Raw genomic sequence first — 12,567 nt, forward strand, 5'->3', positions numbered from 1 at the left:
GCACCAAGAGCATCCCTGAGGGATGTGGGATCTGCGTCGGGTCCTCCCCCCTTTGCCGCAAAGGGATCCCCCAAGGGATGCAGGATCCCCTGAGTGGTGGCTGGGGATCCTCGAGGGATCCGGGATCTGCTCTGGGTCCCTCTGTGCAAAGACATCCCCAAGGGACCCAGGATCCCATGAAGGGCATCTGGGGATCCCGGAGGGATCTGGGACCTGCTCTGGGTCCTTCCCTGCAAAGGCATCCCCAAGGATCCCATGAAGGGCACCAGGGGATCCCGGAGAGATCTGGGGCACCCTCTGGGGGGATCTGGCGATCCCTATAGGACCTGTGGACCTGCTTGGGTGCCTCTGTGCTGCGGCACCCAGAGGTCTCTGCGGGATCTGGGATCTGCTTTGGGGACCCAGGATCCCCCGAGGAGCAGGTGGGGACCCCATGGGGATCCCGGCTCTGTGCTGGGGTCCCTGAGGGATCCGGGATCTGCGCTGGGGGCACCCGGGGATCCCCCCGTGGCTGGGGATTGGCTGAGGCGAGCAGTGAAGTAGGGGACAGCGGAACTGGAGCGGTGGCATCATGCAGGTAGGGACCGGGACCGGGATGGGGACGGGGACGGGGACGGGGACCGGGACCGGGACCGGGACAAGGATGGGGATCGGGGCCGGGATCGAGATCGGGATGGGGATGGGGATGGGGATCGGGACCGGGACCAGGATCGGGGCCGGGATCGGGATCGGGACCGGGACCGGGATCGGGACCAGGATCGGGATCGGGATCGTGACTGGGACCGGGGACAGGGACGGGGCAGGGGAGAAGGGGCCCTGGTCCATCCCCGTCCCTGCTCCATCCGCCGCCTCTCCCCCCCCCCACCCCCCCGCAGGTCTCTCCCCAGGACTACCAGAACGTGCCCATCGACATCCAGACCGGGAAGCTGCTGGGTACGGGCACCCCCACAGGGTGGGATGGGGTCGGGGGGGTCCGGTCACTCGTATCCTCGGTGCCGTGCTGGGTTGATCCCCCCCTTTCCCCTCCAGCCCTTCCCGGAGCTTGGGATGGAGCCGGGGCTTTACCCCTGTGTTGGGGGGAGCCTCGGGGGGGGGGGGGGGGGTGACCCCATCGGGTTGAACCCCCCCCCAGTGCCCCTGTCCATGCTGACCCCTGCACCGCAGACTGGCTGGTGGACAGGAGGCACTGCAACCTGAAATGGCAGAGCCAGGTCCTGGCCATCCGCGAGAAGATCAACGCGGCCATCCAGGACATGCCGGAGAACCAGGAGATAAAGCAGCTCCTGGATGGGGCCTGTGAGTGCAGCCTGGGGCTGGGGAGGGACACGGACACCCCCGTGACAGAGACCCCAGTGACCGCATCCCTCCCTCCATCGCAGACCTGCACTACTTCCACTGCCTGCGCATCGTGGAGATCCTCAAGGGCACTGAGGCTTCCACCAAGAACCTCTTTGGGCGCTACTCGTCGCAGCGCATGAAGGTGAGCGTGGACCGTGGGGGCCTGGGGTGACGGGCTGGTGTTCGCTCATCCTCACCTTCTCCTTCCTCCTCAGGACTGGCAGGAGATCGTGTCCCTCTACGAGAAGGAGAACACCTACCTGGGTGAGGCAGCTCCGGAGGGAGCCCTTTGGAGGGGGGCCCTTTCAGTCTCCAAACTGGGATGAAGATGGGGTGCACAGGGGAAGTGGGGCAGGATGCGCTGGGCTGCCAAGTCCCATGCATGGCTTGGGGAAAGCAGCCGAGGTGGCTGCAGCACCCTGAGGACCTCCTGGGTGTCTGGCCCTGCCTCTCAGCCCCTGTTTCCCCCCACCTCCGCTGTGCAGCCGAGCTCGCCAGCCTCCTGGTGCGCAGCATCAGCTACGAGATCCCGTCGCTGCGGAAGCAGATCAGCCGGTGCCAGCAGGCGCAGCAGGACTTTGTGCGCCGCGAGGAGGAATGCCAGCTGGGAGCAGCGGAGCTGCGGGAGCGCTTCTGCTCCTCCTGCAAGCAGTACGGCATCACCGTGAGTGACCCCGCTGCTGCGCCCCGGTGCCGGCACTGGGCTCCTCAGGGCGTCCCCGTGGAGCTGAGGGTGACCCCACGATCATAGAATAGTTCGGGTTGGAAAGGACCTTAAGATCATCCAGTTCCAACCCCCCTGCCGTGGGCAGGGACACCTCACATTAAACCATGGCACCCAAGGCTCTGTCCAACCTGGCTTTGAACGGTGCCAGGGATGGAGCATTCACAACCTCCCTGGGCAACCCATTCCAGTGCCTCACCACCCTCACAGGAAAGAATTTCCTCCTTATATCCAATCTAAATGCTCCGCCTCGTGCAAGGAGAGGGGGAAGGCAGCACAGGGAGGCTTGGGCTGCTCTGTCCCCAGGGTGACAACGTGCGCCAGGAGCTGCTGGCCTTGGTGAAGGACCTGCCATCGCTGCTGTCTGAGGTTGGGGCCGGAGCCAGCGCCCTCGCCGAGGCCATCGAGCTCTACCAGGCCTGCGTGGAGTTCGTGTGCGAGAGGTGGGTTTGGGGGGTGCAGGGAACCCCCCCCCCCATCCCCATCATGTCCCCTCCCCATGGGGCTCACCCTGAGGGACCCCGATGGGGTTTTGGGGATGCCGGGCACTGATGTCCCCATGGGGGCCGCCAGCCCTGCAGAGGTGGTGCTGCCCCTGCTGCGGTTCGTGGGGAGCAGAGGCAACACCACCGTGTATGAGTGGAGGACGGGGCTGCGGCCGCTGCGTGTGGAGCGGCCGGAGCTGCAGGAGGAGCCGGAGCAGCCCAAGGAGGACTCGGTGAGTCCCAGCCGTCTGTGGGGCTGGGGGGGGGGAGCCCCACCTGGCTCTGGCCCCGTTGGGGTCTCAGGGACTTTCTTGTCCTTCTCCCCATAGATCGACTGGGGAGACTTCACGCTGGAGCCGGCTGCGGTGGGTGATGGTGCCGCTGCCAATGGGGGAGCCCAGAGCGAGGGGATTGACTGGGGGATCACCGTAGAGCCCGGTCCTCAGGTGTCATTTGTGATCCTGGGCTCTGGCCCTGCTCCAGGGCTGGGCTGGGGACCTTGGGGTGTCCCCGGCACCCCCATCTCACACGGTGCCTGTCCTTCTGCAGCAGGATGATGGCATTGACTGGGGAGATGGGGAGAGCCAGGAGGTGCAGATCACGGTGCTGGAGGCTGGCACCGAGGGTGAGCGTGGCTGCAAAGGGACATGGAGGGTCCAAATCACAGGATCCCAGAGTGGTTTGGGTTGAAGGGACCTTAAAGCTCACCCAGTTCCAAGCCCTGCCACGGGCAGGGACCCCTTCCACTGGAGCAGCTTGCTCCAAGCCCCTGTGTCCAACCTGGCCTTGAACACTGCAGGGATGGGGCAGCCACAGCTTCTCTGGGCCCAGTGCCTCAGCACCCTCACAGGGAAGAGCTTCTGCCTTGTATCCAACCTGAACGTCCCCTGTTTCCGTTTAAACCCATCACCCCTTGTCCTGCTGCTGCCCCCCCGCCTTCACTCCCCATGCAGGGCCCTGACCCCACTAAACAGTGCCATGGGGGTGATGCTATATGGGCCAAGCTGGGGTGTGGGTGTCTGAGCCGTGGAGCAACCTCCCCTGCTGCTTCCCTGCTCATCCCCAGTGCCCGAGGGAGTTGCCTGTGGCTCCGATGCCCTGACGCTGCTGGAACACACCGAGACCCGGAGCCAGTTCATTGATGAGCTCATGGAGGTGAGGACGCTGCAGGAGCTGGGTAAGGGGCACCATGATGCCATAGTGGAGTGTTCCCCCCCCCCAACCCCTGTCCCTGCAGCTGGAGCTGTTCCTGTCCCAGCGCCTGGAGGAGATGGAGGAAGAGGCCGACGTCGTGGCCATGACCCAGTTCCAACTGGCCCCCGCTGTGCTCCAAGGCCAAACCAGCGCCCATGTGAGCTCGCTGCTGGCCACCACGCGGGCTCTGCTGGGCCAGCTCTGCACCCGCAGCATGCAGCACCTCTTCATGATCCTCGCCTCGCCCAGGTCCTCAATGGGGCCGTAGGGATTGGGGCCATAGGGCTCTGCGGGAGGCGTCCCATGGTGGGGCCGGGGCTGATGGGGTCCTGGCTGTCCCCTGCAGGTACGTGGACCGTGTCAGTGAGCTGCTGCGGCAGAAGCTGAAGCAGGCGGAGCTGCTGCTGGCCAAGAAGGAGCTGATGGGCCAGAAGAGGCGGGAGGCACTGGTGGAGCAGGGGGCACTGGAGCCCAAGCTGGACCGGCTGATGGAGAGGACCAAGGAGCTGCAGAAGCTGGTGAAGGAGGGAGGGAAGGAGACCCCACAGGGCCCCCCCTTTGTCCCCCACAGCCGTTCATCCCTCTCTGCCTCTTGTCTTGCAGATCGAAGCCGACGTCTCCAAGCGCTACAATGGGCGCCCAGTGAACCTCATGGGCATCTCCCTGTGAGAGAGGGGCAGAGGGGGTCCTGCTCCCCAAACTGCCCCCCCTCCAGTCACAGCCTTGGGATGCTGGTAACGTGTCTATGGCCTCATTGAGGAGGTGAATGTTGTTGAATAAAGCCCAAACCCTTTTCCCACCCGTTGCTCTGCACTATAGGTGGGGAAAGGAGCCCCTCAGTCCCCTGGGTTTGGGTCTCGGTGGGGTTTGGGCTCTAGGGATGTGTGTGGGACATGGGGGGACCCACAGGATAAGGCTGGACCCCTCCAAGAGCAGCTCCTGGGCGGGGGGAGGACTGCTGCATCCAGTGACGTCACTCACTTTCCACACCCCTCCTGACACTCCATTGGTCCCCGTGCTTCTCTTGTCCCGCTCCCTCCAACTATACAGTTGCCCATTGGTCTGGCTCTGCTGTAGGGCTGGACCACCCCATAGGGCGGGAGCAAGATGTGAGCATCCCTCCCTGCATCCCTCCATCTCTCTTTGCATCCCTCCTTGCATCCCTTTGTCCCTCCATCCACCCCTGCATCCTTTCCTGCTTCCCTCCATCCCTGTTTGCATCCCTTTGTCCCTCCATCCACCCCTGCATCCTTTCCTGCTTCCCTCCATCCCTGTTTGCATCCCTTTGTCCCTTCATCCACCCCTGCATCCTTTCCTGCTTCCCTCCATCCCTCCTTGCATCCCTTTGTCCCTTCATCCACCCCTGCATCCTTTCCTGCTTTCCTCCATCCCTCCTTGCATCCCTTTGTCCCTTCATCCACCCCTGCATCCTTTCCTGCTTTTCTCCATCCCTCCTTGCATCCCTTTGTCCCTTCATCCACCCCTGCATCCTTTCCTGCTTTTCTCCATCCCTCCTTGCATCCCTTTGTCCCTTCATCCACCCCTGCATCCTTTCCTGCTTTCCTCCATCCCTCCTTGCATCCCTTTGTCCCTTCATCCACCCCTGCATCCTTTCCTGCTTTCCTCCATCCCTCCTTGCATCCCTTTGTCCCTTCATCCACCCCTGCATCCTTTCCCGCATCCCTCCATCCCTGTTTGCATCCCTTTGTCCCTCCATCTCCCTTGCCCCCTCTCAGCCAATTTTTGAGGTGCAGAACCTGGGTCCAAGGTCTCCAAGGACCAGCTCCTCCCACCCCCCTGAGCCCCCCCCACCCCGGCTCCTCCTGGGCTCTCACAGCCAAGGGGTCAGCATGGCCATGGGGCTCCATGGGGCTGGCAGGGTGCTGTGGGGTGGCCAGCAGGGATGTGGGGTGCCCCCCGGTGTGCCGGAGCCCCCCGTTATCCCTGTGTCACTTGTGGGAGCCTTTGTGCTCCTCCTCTTTGTTCTCTGCTCCCTCTCTGGGTGCTGCCTGGGGTGGGGATGGGGGACCCGGGGTGTTGGGGCCCGGGGAGGGGGTTCCCTCGCTCCCCAGTTCCGCCTGCAGGTGGCGCTGCAGGACAGAGAATACGCAGTCCCCCGTAGGGGCGGGGCTAAGATGAGTTGGGCGTGGTCATCCGCCATATAAGGAGTGGGCCCGGCGATGGAGGTGTGGCTATGCAAATGAGGCATCCGCTCCGGCAAGGGAGCATCGAGCGGCGGCTGTGGGAGGGAGCCGGGATGGAGCCGGGATGGAACCGGGATGGAGCCGGGATGGAGCCGGGATGGAGCCGGGGTAGAGCCGGGATGGAGGCTCCGTTATCCCGTGCCAGCAACCTCCGCTGTGGGTGTGCAGCCTTGGAAGTGTCAGCGAGGGGAGATCGCTTGGAGGGCTGCAGGACCCCAGACAAACGTTCACACATTCAGCTTCTTCCCTGACAGTGAGAGGTGATTCCCTAGCTTGGGAACGGGGCTGACTGGGAACAGGAGCAGGGATATGGGAATGATTCAGGACCCCCCATGTGTCTCCAAGACAACCGCTGCCTCTCCGGCACAACCTCAGCTCCCAGCCCCTCGCCCTCCCGAGCGGCAGAGGGGGAAGCTGCCACCAGGCAGAGCAGACGGTGCTGCAGGGGTGAGGGATGGACAGAGCCACCCTGCCTGGGTACCCCTCCATGGGCCTGTGCTGCTGCTCACCCCCAAAGCCCGCCCTGAGACCAAAAGGGCTCTGTTTAACGCAGGTCTCTCACTGGAGTCCGGACACTGCTTTCTTCCTGTTATTGGAAAACCAAGATGAAGAATCACAGGCACTGGGGGGGTGCAGAAAGCCCCACACGGGCTCCTGCTTAGCAGGTAGATCCCTCAACTGAGGAGCAGGGGGACCACAGCATCTCCGCACAGCCGGGGACCTCCGAGGCCGCGGCAGGACTCACACACAGAGCTCATGGGTGCGTTCAGGTTCTTGCAGGGAGCAGATGGAGGCTTCCCTCCTCTCCCACCTCCCCAGGCACAGAGAACCCCTGCCTGGCTGCAGGGGCAAGGAGATGCTGGGTGTCAGAGAGGAGCATCACATTCTGCCCACAGAGAGGAGGGGGAGCGAGGCAGGAGCACCATGGGGTGCCCACACTGCCAGGGGGACCCAGCAACAGCTCCACTGGCACCTCCCAGCCAGCATCCTCGAAGGCAGAGTGGAGCAGTGCGTCCTGTCCCTCCATCCAGCCCTCACCGATGCTGGCACCGATGTGCTCCTGCCCCTGAAATCCCTGGGGCTCCATTCCAGGACTGAAAAGGAGCCTTCAAGGGGAGGTGGGTACGGCCAAACAAGGAAATGAAAAGGCAGGCACGCAGGAAACGGAGCCAGAGCCTCTATCATTACCTGGGATGTTTTGCATTTCAGATGGGCTTCTCAGAAAATTACTGCTTCCACAGCGGCTTCCTCTGGACCCGAGGCAGTGCAGGACCAGTATAAAAACCATTGCAGCTCTTGACTCTCTCATCCGCTCCACTCATCTTCTTCTCCTTCAGCAGCAAGTGAGTTGGAAGCTCTGAGCTGCACCGGGGTTGGGGCTGCCTGTCCTGGGAATGGAAGTGGGGAGAAGGTTTGGTGCGGAGAGGGGCTGGGTTTGGGCTGAGGGGACTCTTGGGCTCTTGCTTTGGAAAGAACTCCCCTGGGGCTGGTTCTTGGTGATGGAAAGGCTGCTCCTGCTGCTTCCAGAGCAGGTCGTTCCTCCCCGGGGCTCTCAGCTGATGGGGGCTGTGCTAGCGCAGGCCTGGGAGCTGCTTCTCGGAGGGGGGCAGAGGGAAGGGGAGAGAAGGGCTTGTGCAGAGAGAGGCTGGGACTGAGCTGAGGCGGCTGCTGGGCTTGGAGGTGGTCAGCGTGTGCTGGGCCAGGAGGTGCCTTGGCTTGCCCAGGCTTGGGTGCAGAGCTGCTGCTGCCGTGTCCCATCCTCTGCTTGCCCCTGCCCTGTGTCCAGGTGAAGCTCCAGCATCCAGACATGTCCTGCTGCAACCCGTGCGTGCCCTGCCAGCCCTGCGGCCCGACCCCGCTGGCCAACAGCTGCAATGAGTGCTGTGTCAGGCAGTGCCAGAGCTCCACCGTCGTCATTGAGCCTTCCCCCGTGGTGGTGACCCTGCCCGGCCCCATCCTCAGCTCCTTCCCTCAGAACACCGTTGTGGGCTCCTCCACCTCCGCCGCCGTTGGCAGCATCCTCAGCTGTGAGGGAGTGCCCATCAACTCCGGGGGCTTCGACCTCTCCTGCATCACCAACCGCTACTGCTGCAGACCCTGCTAAAGCTGCTGCAGATGCCCCACTGAAGGACACCAGGAACCCAGGAGATGGTAATGGACTGAGCACGGACCTCCCGGCCATTGCTCTCAGAGGCACCGAGCATCCACAGCTCCACCTGCAAACGAAGGCAGAAAGAGGCATGCCTGGGCAGTCTGGAAATGTGGCCTTTTGTAACTTGCCTGTTCTCTCCCTCTTCTTCCTCTCTCCTTTTCCTCTGTTGTCTTCTGCTCCCTGGGCTCTAATGACCTGCTAAGCCCCATCAGAGGAGGGACCTGCTGCCCCTCTTCCTCTCAGGAGGGCAGACACCTGGTGCACACTCCAGCCTGGCCAAGGCACACAGACTCCAAGGTCCCCTGGTGTTCCCTGCACCATGGCCCCGCTCAGGGGAGCTCCTTTCCCTCTTTCAACTCATTAAAGTTCTGCTGCATCCCAGCCTTGGCTTCTGTGTGGTCCTTCTGTCTCTGGATGCAATCCCCAGCTGCCAGAGAGAGCAGCATCGCTCTGGGGAGATCTTGCAGGCACAAAGGAGAGGCATCAGCGTTCCCGGAGGGAGGGAAGGGTGAGACACGGGTGCTGGGCTCTGTTCAAGGCACTGAGGAAGATGTCCCTGGCTCCTATAGGGCCAGCAACCATCAACTTGCTCCTTTCCCGCACACAAATGCCCTCCTCAGCCTTTGGGAAAGGGATGGGGAGAGTCTTGTGTTCCAGCCCCATTGCTCACCACACATCTCCCATCCTTTGCCTTCTCCAAACCTCATCCCAAAAGGTGGATCTAAACTCTCCGAGGGCTGCCTGGGATCCCATACATCTGCCCCAGGGAGCCTGCTTGTGAGCTGCGAGGCTCAAGGGGAGCCATGCACCTACATAGGCAGGTAGGAACCTAGGTAGGCAGCTCGGAACCTACAGGCACTCCAGAGCTGGATTGGCAGTGCTCAGGCAGCACAGAACCCTCACAAGCCATCCCCAGCAAGGCAAAAGGCTCCTTGGTGAACTGCTGTGGCCTCCCAATGCACAAAGAGTCCAGAATGGATTTCTCTGGGAAGGAGCTGAGGATGGGGCTGGGCATCAGCACAGGGGAAGGCTCAATGACAACCATCCAGCGCTGGCACTGCCTGACACAGGGCTCATTGGAGCTGGTGGGCAGCAGGGCTCTCTGCAATGGGCACAGCAGGATGTGTCCCTTGGGAGAGGAAAGCAGGGCATGGGGTTGGATGAGGAGCAGCCTCTCAATCCGCAATGCAAGGTACCCACTGTGTGAGGAGGCAGGGGCTATACAGCAAAGCGCATGTAATTCCTTGCCTTCGGATCTCAAGGACCCTGCCAAGAGCATCCAGGCCCAAGAAGGCTTCTGTCTAGTCCAGAGCTCAGAACCCGCTTCATGGAATCCTCAGCATCCCTTCATACCAGACCTTTTCTCCATCCCCGCTTCCATTACAGGCAGCCCCACGCCTCAGCACAGCACTGAGCTGGGATGTTCATTCATCCTCCACATCCTGGAGGAAGAGGCCACAGCTTCCAGCTCTCCTGTGCCACAAGGAGCCAAGTAGATGAGTTAAGAACGGTCCCGGTCCTGCACTGCTCCAGGCCTAGAGAAACCCTTTGTGGAAGCAATGATGTCCTGGAAGGCTCATCCAAAACCCGCCAGCTAATGGCATGGCCTGTGTTTGAGATTCCTGCCCTATTATCTTTGAATTCCCATGTTTAGACCATGATCTCTCCCCCCTGGATATTTGCTTCGAGGGCTGATGAGAATTCCAGGCTTATGTCATCGCTGGCATAACGTGGGTCCAAAGTGCTGCAGGGCTCCCTTGCAGGCTGGAGGCATTGTTGTGGGGCACTCCTATGGGGTTGTTTTCAGCCCAGTTGGCAGGGAAAGCCAAGCTCCTTCCAGCCCTGCAGTCCTTGACCAGCCATCCTCCCATGTATGAGGATAGGTTGGATGGAGTCGGGCAGCGTGGTCCATAGTGTGGGATAATAAAGGGGGATGCAGTAACCAAACCCATATACAAGGGATAATGATAACCAAGCCGAAAAGTCTCCCATAGCAAATTGATGAGCCCTGAAGAAAATACGGGCAGAGCTTTGGGGAAAGGCCACGTGGACTTTGCAACCGATAAGAAGGGGAAAATGGGATGGACGTAAGGATTTGGGAAGCTCAAGGAGAGCCTATGGGACTAAAACAAATATCCTTTGCTGCTGCCCTGCTTCTCTTTATTTGGCTAAGGATAGGACCAAAGGCTTGGTGCTTTGCCCTGGCATTGCTGCCCTCTCTAACGGCAGGGATGAGGGAATATAGCCCCCTCTTCCCATCAGGAACTGATGTGTGGTGTTGTTCTACAGCCTCCCGCTGCCCTTGTTCCCCCTTTCGTGAGCTGTTTCATGAGCTGCACTAATGAACCCCCTTGGCTTCGTGTTGGCTCTGTGGAACCCTGGTGTCAGAGGAGAGTGAGGTAAGAGGGAGCCATGCCCTGGGGCAGGGAGTCCCTGGGTGCCAGGGTGTGCGGAAGGGTTGGGGTAAGGAGTGGCTGTCACCTGCAGCGTTGCATTGGAGCAGGCGGGTGCCCAGTGAAAACCAGCAGGTTTCAGCACTGTACCGGGGCTTGAGCTGTGCCTATCAAGCCGGGCCTGGGGTGGCCCCACAGCTCCCTCGAGTCTGCTTGGACCTCCTGCTTCTTCTCTTTGCCCTGGACTGTCCTCCTGTCCTTCCCTGCATCTGCTCTCATCCCATCTTCCCTCAGCCTGCTCTTCATCCGTCTGTTTCTGTCCTTTCCTCCCTGTCTCTCTGTGTGATGCTGACATCCTCTGGGAACTCTTCTTGTCATCTCTGATAGCTCCTGACTGCTTCTGGTCCAAAGAACCCATCTGACCTGCTGCTTTTAGCTTTTGCCTTAAAAAAAGAAGTGGTTTCTTGTTTGGTTTCTTCGCAAACAGCCTCAGATACACAACCATGATCTGGTGTATTCACAGGCAGTGGGGACTCCACTTTGGGACTGGGACTGGTACTAACCCATGAGCTACCTCAGCCCTGCATGTCTAGCTCTGAAGGACTGTGTGAGGTCCCATCTACCTGTGCCTCTGTGTGCTAGCCATGGACCCTAGACGAGGTGATGGAATGGAGGAGAAGGCAGAAATGAAGCTGTCCCCAGATATTAGTGCCACCCTTTGGAACCATCCTCTTCTTGAACGTGCTTCAGGGCCAGCGCTCCAGGCCCATCTGGGAAGAGATACAGCAAAGATTCAAGAACGGATGGCCATTCCCTGTGGAGGAGTCAGGGATGTCTTCCTCAGCTCCAAGGCACACAGCACAAGAGGTATCCCAGTGCAGGCAGTCCTGCCCTCTCTTCCTCTGGGAATGAGGAAAAGTCATTTTTGCAACCAACATAAATCGTCTCCAGGAAGCCACCTTTTCCCCTGAGCAGAGTGGAAGAGTTCCCATGGAAGGAAGGAGGACTCGGAGGCCCAGGCTTGGATGCAGCACAACTTTAATGAGGGTAAAGAAGAAAAGGAGGTGGCTCCCAGGGAGCACCAGGGGCAGCCACCAAGAGGCGGTGCAGCTCCTGCAGGGTGTCCGTCTGCCTGTCCCTCACTGGGAGGGAGGAGGGAGGGAGGCCAAGAGGTCCCCACGGGGCTGGTGCGGGAGGTGGAGACAGGAAAGGAATGGAGAGGACAGTGGGAGAAGGAAACAGCGCCGCGAAGCTCTATCTCCTGTGCAGATCCATGGTGTGAGGTCGTGGAGGTCCTTGCCCGAGGATGCTGGCAGCAGCTTTAGCAGGGTCTGCAGCAGTAGCGGTTGGTGATGCAGGAGAGGTCGAAGCCCCCGGAGTTGATGGGCACTCCCTCACAGCTGAGGATGCTGCCAACGGCGGCGGAGGTGGAGGAGCCCACAACGGTGTTCTGAGGGAAGGAGCTGAGGATGGGGCCGGGCAGGGTCACCACCACGGGGGAAGGCTCAATGACGACGGTGGAGCTCTGGCACTGCCTGACACAGCACTCATTGCAGCTGTTGGCCAGCGGGGTCGGGCCGCAGGGCTGGCAGGGCACGCACGGGTTGCAGCAGGACATGTCTGGATGCTGGAGCTTCACCTGGACACAGGGCAGGGGCAAGCAGAGGATGGGACACGGCAGCAGCAGCTCTGCACCCAAGCCTGGGCAAGCCAAGGCACCTCCTGGCCCAGCACACGCTGACCACCTCCAAGCCCAGCAGCCGCCTCAGCTCAGTCCCAGCCTCTCTCTGCACAAGCCCTTCTCTCCCCTTCCCTCTGCCCCCCGAGAAGCAGCTCCCAGCCCTGCGCTAGCACAGCCCCCATCAGCTGAGAGCCCCGGGGAGGAACGACCTGCTCTGGAAGCAGCAGCACAAGAGGCTTCGCACTCACCTGATTGCCAGGAGAAGGAGGCCAGAGAAGTGGATGAGGAGCACAGACCTGGGCTGCCTTTTATAGTCGTCCTGCAGTGCCTCAGGCCCACAGGCACCTCTGTGGCAGCAGGAATTTCCTGGCAAGCCCATGGCAAATGCAAACCCTC

At 61.2% G+C, this 12,567-nt stretch overlaps 3 protein-coding genes across 3 annotated transcripts; 2 read left to right on the plus strand and 1 right to left on the minus strand.

Moving 5' to 3' along the window:
* The first annotated feature begins 544 nt into the window (after positions 1-544).
* Positions 545-4,540, plus strand: CDK5RAP3 (CDK5 regulatory subunit associated protein 3). Its single transcript, XM_057407470.1, has 14 exons — positions 545-577; positions 876-933; positions 1,165-1,296; positions 1,380-1,480; positions 1,554-1,602; positions 1,824-2,002; positions 2,369-2,505; positions 2,636-2,780; positions 2,877-2,993; positions 3,097-3,172; positions 3,614-3,702; positions 3,785-3,990; positions 4,088-4,259; positions 4,345-4,540. Exons 1-14 carry the CDS (start codon positions 572-574, stop codon positions 4,408-4,410), a joined length of 1,533 nt encoding a protein of 510 aa, XP_057263453.1. The 5' UTR covers positions 545-571; the 3' UTR covers positions 4,411-4,540.
* A 2,580-nt stretch (positions 4,541-7,120) lies between these two features.
* LOC130598242 (feather keratin Cos1-1/Cos1-3/Cos2-1-like) lies at positions 7,121-8,126 on the plus strand. Its single transcript, XM_057407471.1, has 2 exons — positions 7,121-7,288; positions 7,732-8,126. Exons 1-2 carry the CDS (start codon positions 7,139-7,141, stop codon positions 8,047-8,049), a joined length of 468 nt encoding a protein of 155 aa, XP_057263454.1. The 5' UTR covers positions 7,121-7,138; the 3' UTR covers positions 8,050-8,126.
* A 3,385-nt stretch (positions 8,127-11,511) lies between these two features.
* Positions 11,512-12,335, minus strand: LOC130598243 (feather keratin Cos1-1/Cos1-3/Cos2-1-like). The gene has a single exon (XM_057407472.1). It carries the CDS (start codon positions 12,106-12,108, stop codon positions 11,812-11,814), a length of 297 nt encoding a protein of 98 aa, XP_057263455.1. The 5' UTR covers positions 12,109-12,335; the 3' UTR covers positions 11,512-11,811.
* Positions 12,336-12,567: the final 232 nt, after the last annotated feature.

Source organism: Pezoporus wallicus, unplaced genomic scaffold (assembly GCF_028554395.1).
Source record: "Pezoporus wallicus isolate ANWC-B61680 ecotype Strahan unplaced genomic scaffold, APGP_CSIRO_Pwel_v1 contig_10881, whole genome shotgun sequence".
NCBI lineage: Eukaryota > Metazoa > Chordata > Aves > Psittaciformes > Psittacidae > Pezoporus > Pezoporus wallicus.

Excerpts from the sequence above, each read along its gene's own strand:
- LOC130598242 (XM_057407471.1), top strand. The coding sequence starts at position 7,139 with ATGTTTTGCATTTCAGATGGGCTTCTCAGAAAATTACTGCTTCCACAG. Across the intron at positions 7,289-7,731 it reads TTCTTCTCCTTCAGCAGCAA|GTGAAGCTCCAGCATCCAGA; the intron begins GTGAGTTGGAAG and ends CCCTGTGTCCAG.
- CDK5RAP3 (XM_057407470.1), top strand. Across the intron at positions 934-1,164 it reads CCAGACCGGGAAGCTGCTGG|ACTGGCTGGTGGACAGGAGG; the intron begins GTACGGGCACCC and ends CCTGCACCGCAG. Across the intron at positions 1,297-1,379 it reads GCAGCTCCTGGATGGGGCCT|ACCTGCACTACTTCCACTGC; the intron begins GTGAGTGCAGCC and ends CCTCCATCGCAG.
- LOC130598243 (XM_057407472.1), bottom strand. The coding sequence starts at position 12,108 with ATGTCCTGCTGCAACCCGTGCGTGCCCTGCCAGCCCTGCGGCCCGACC.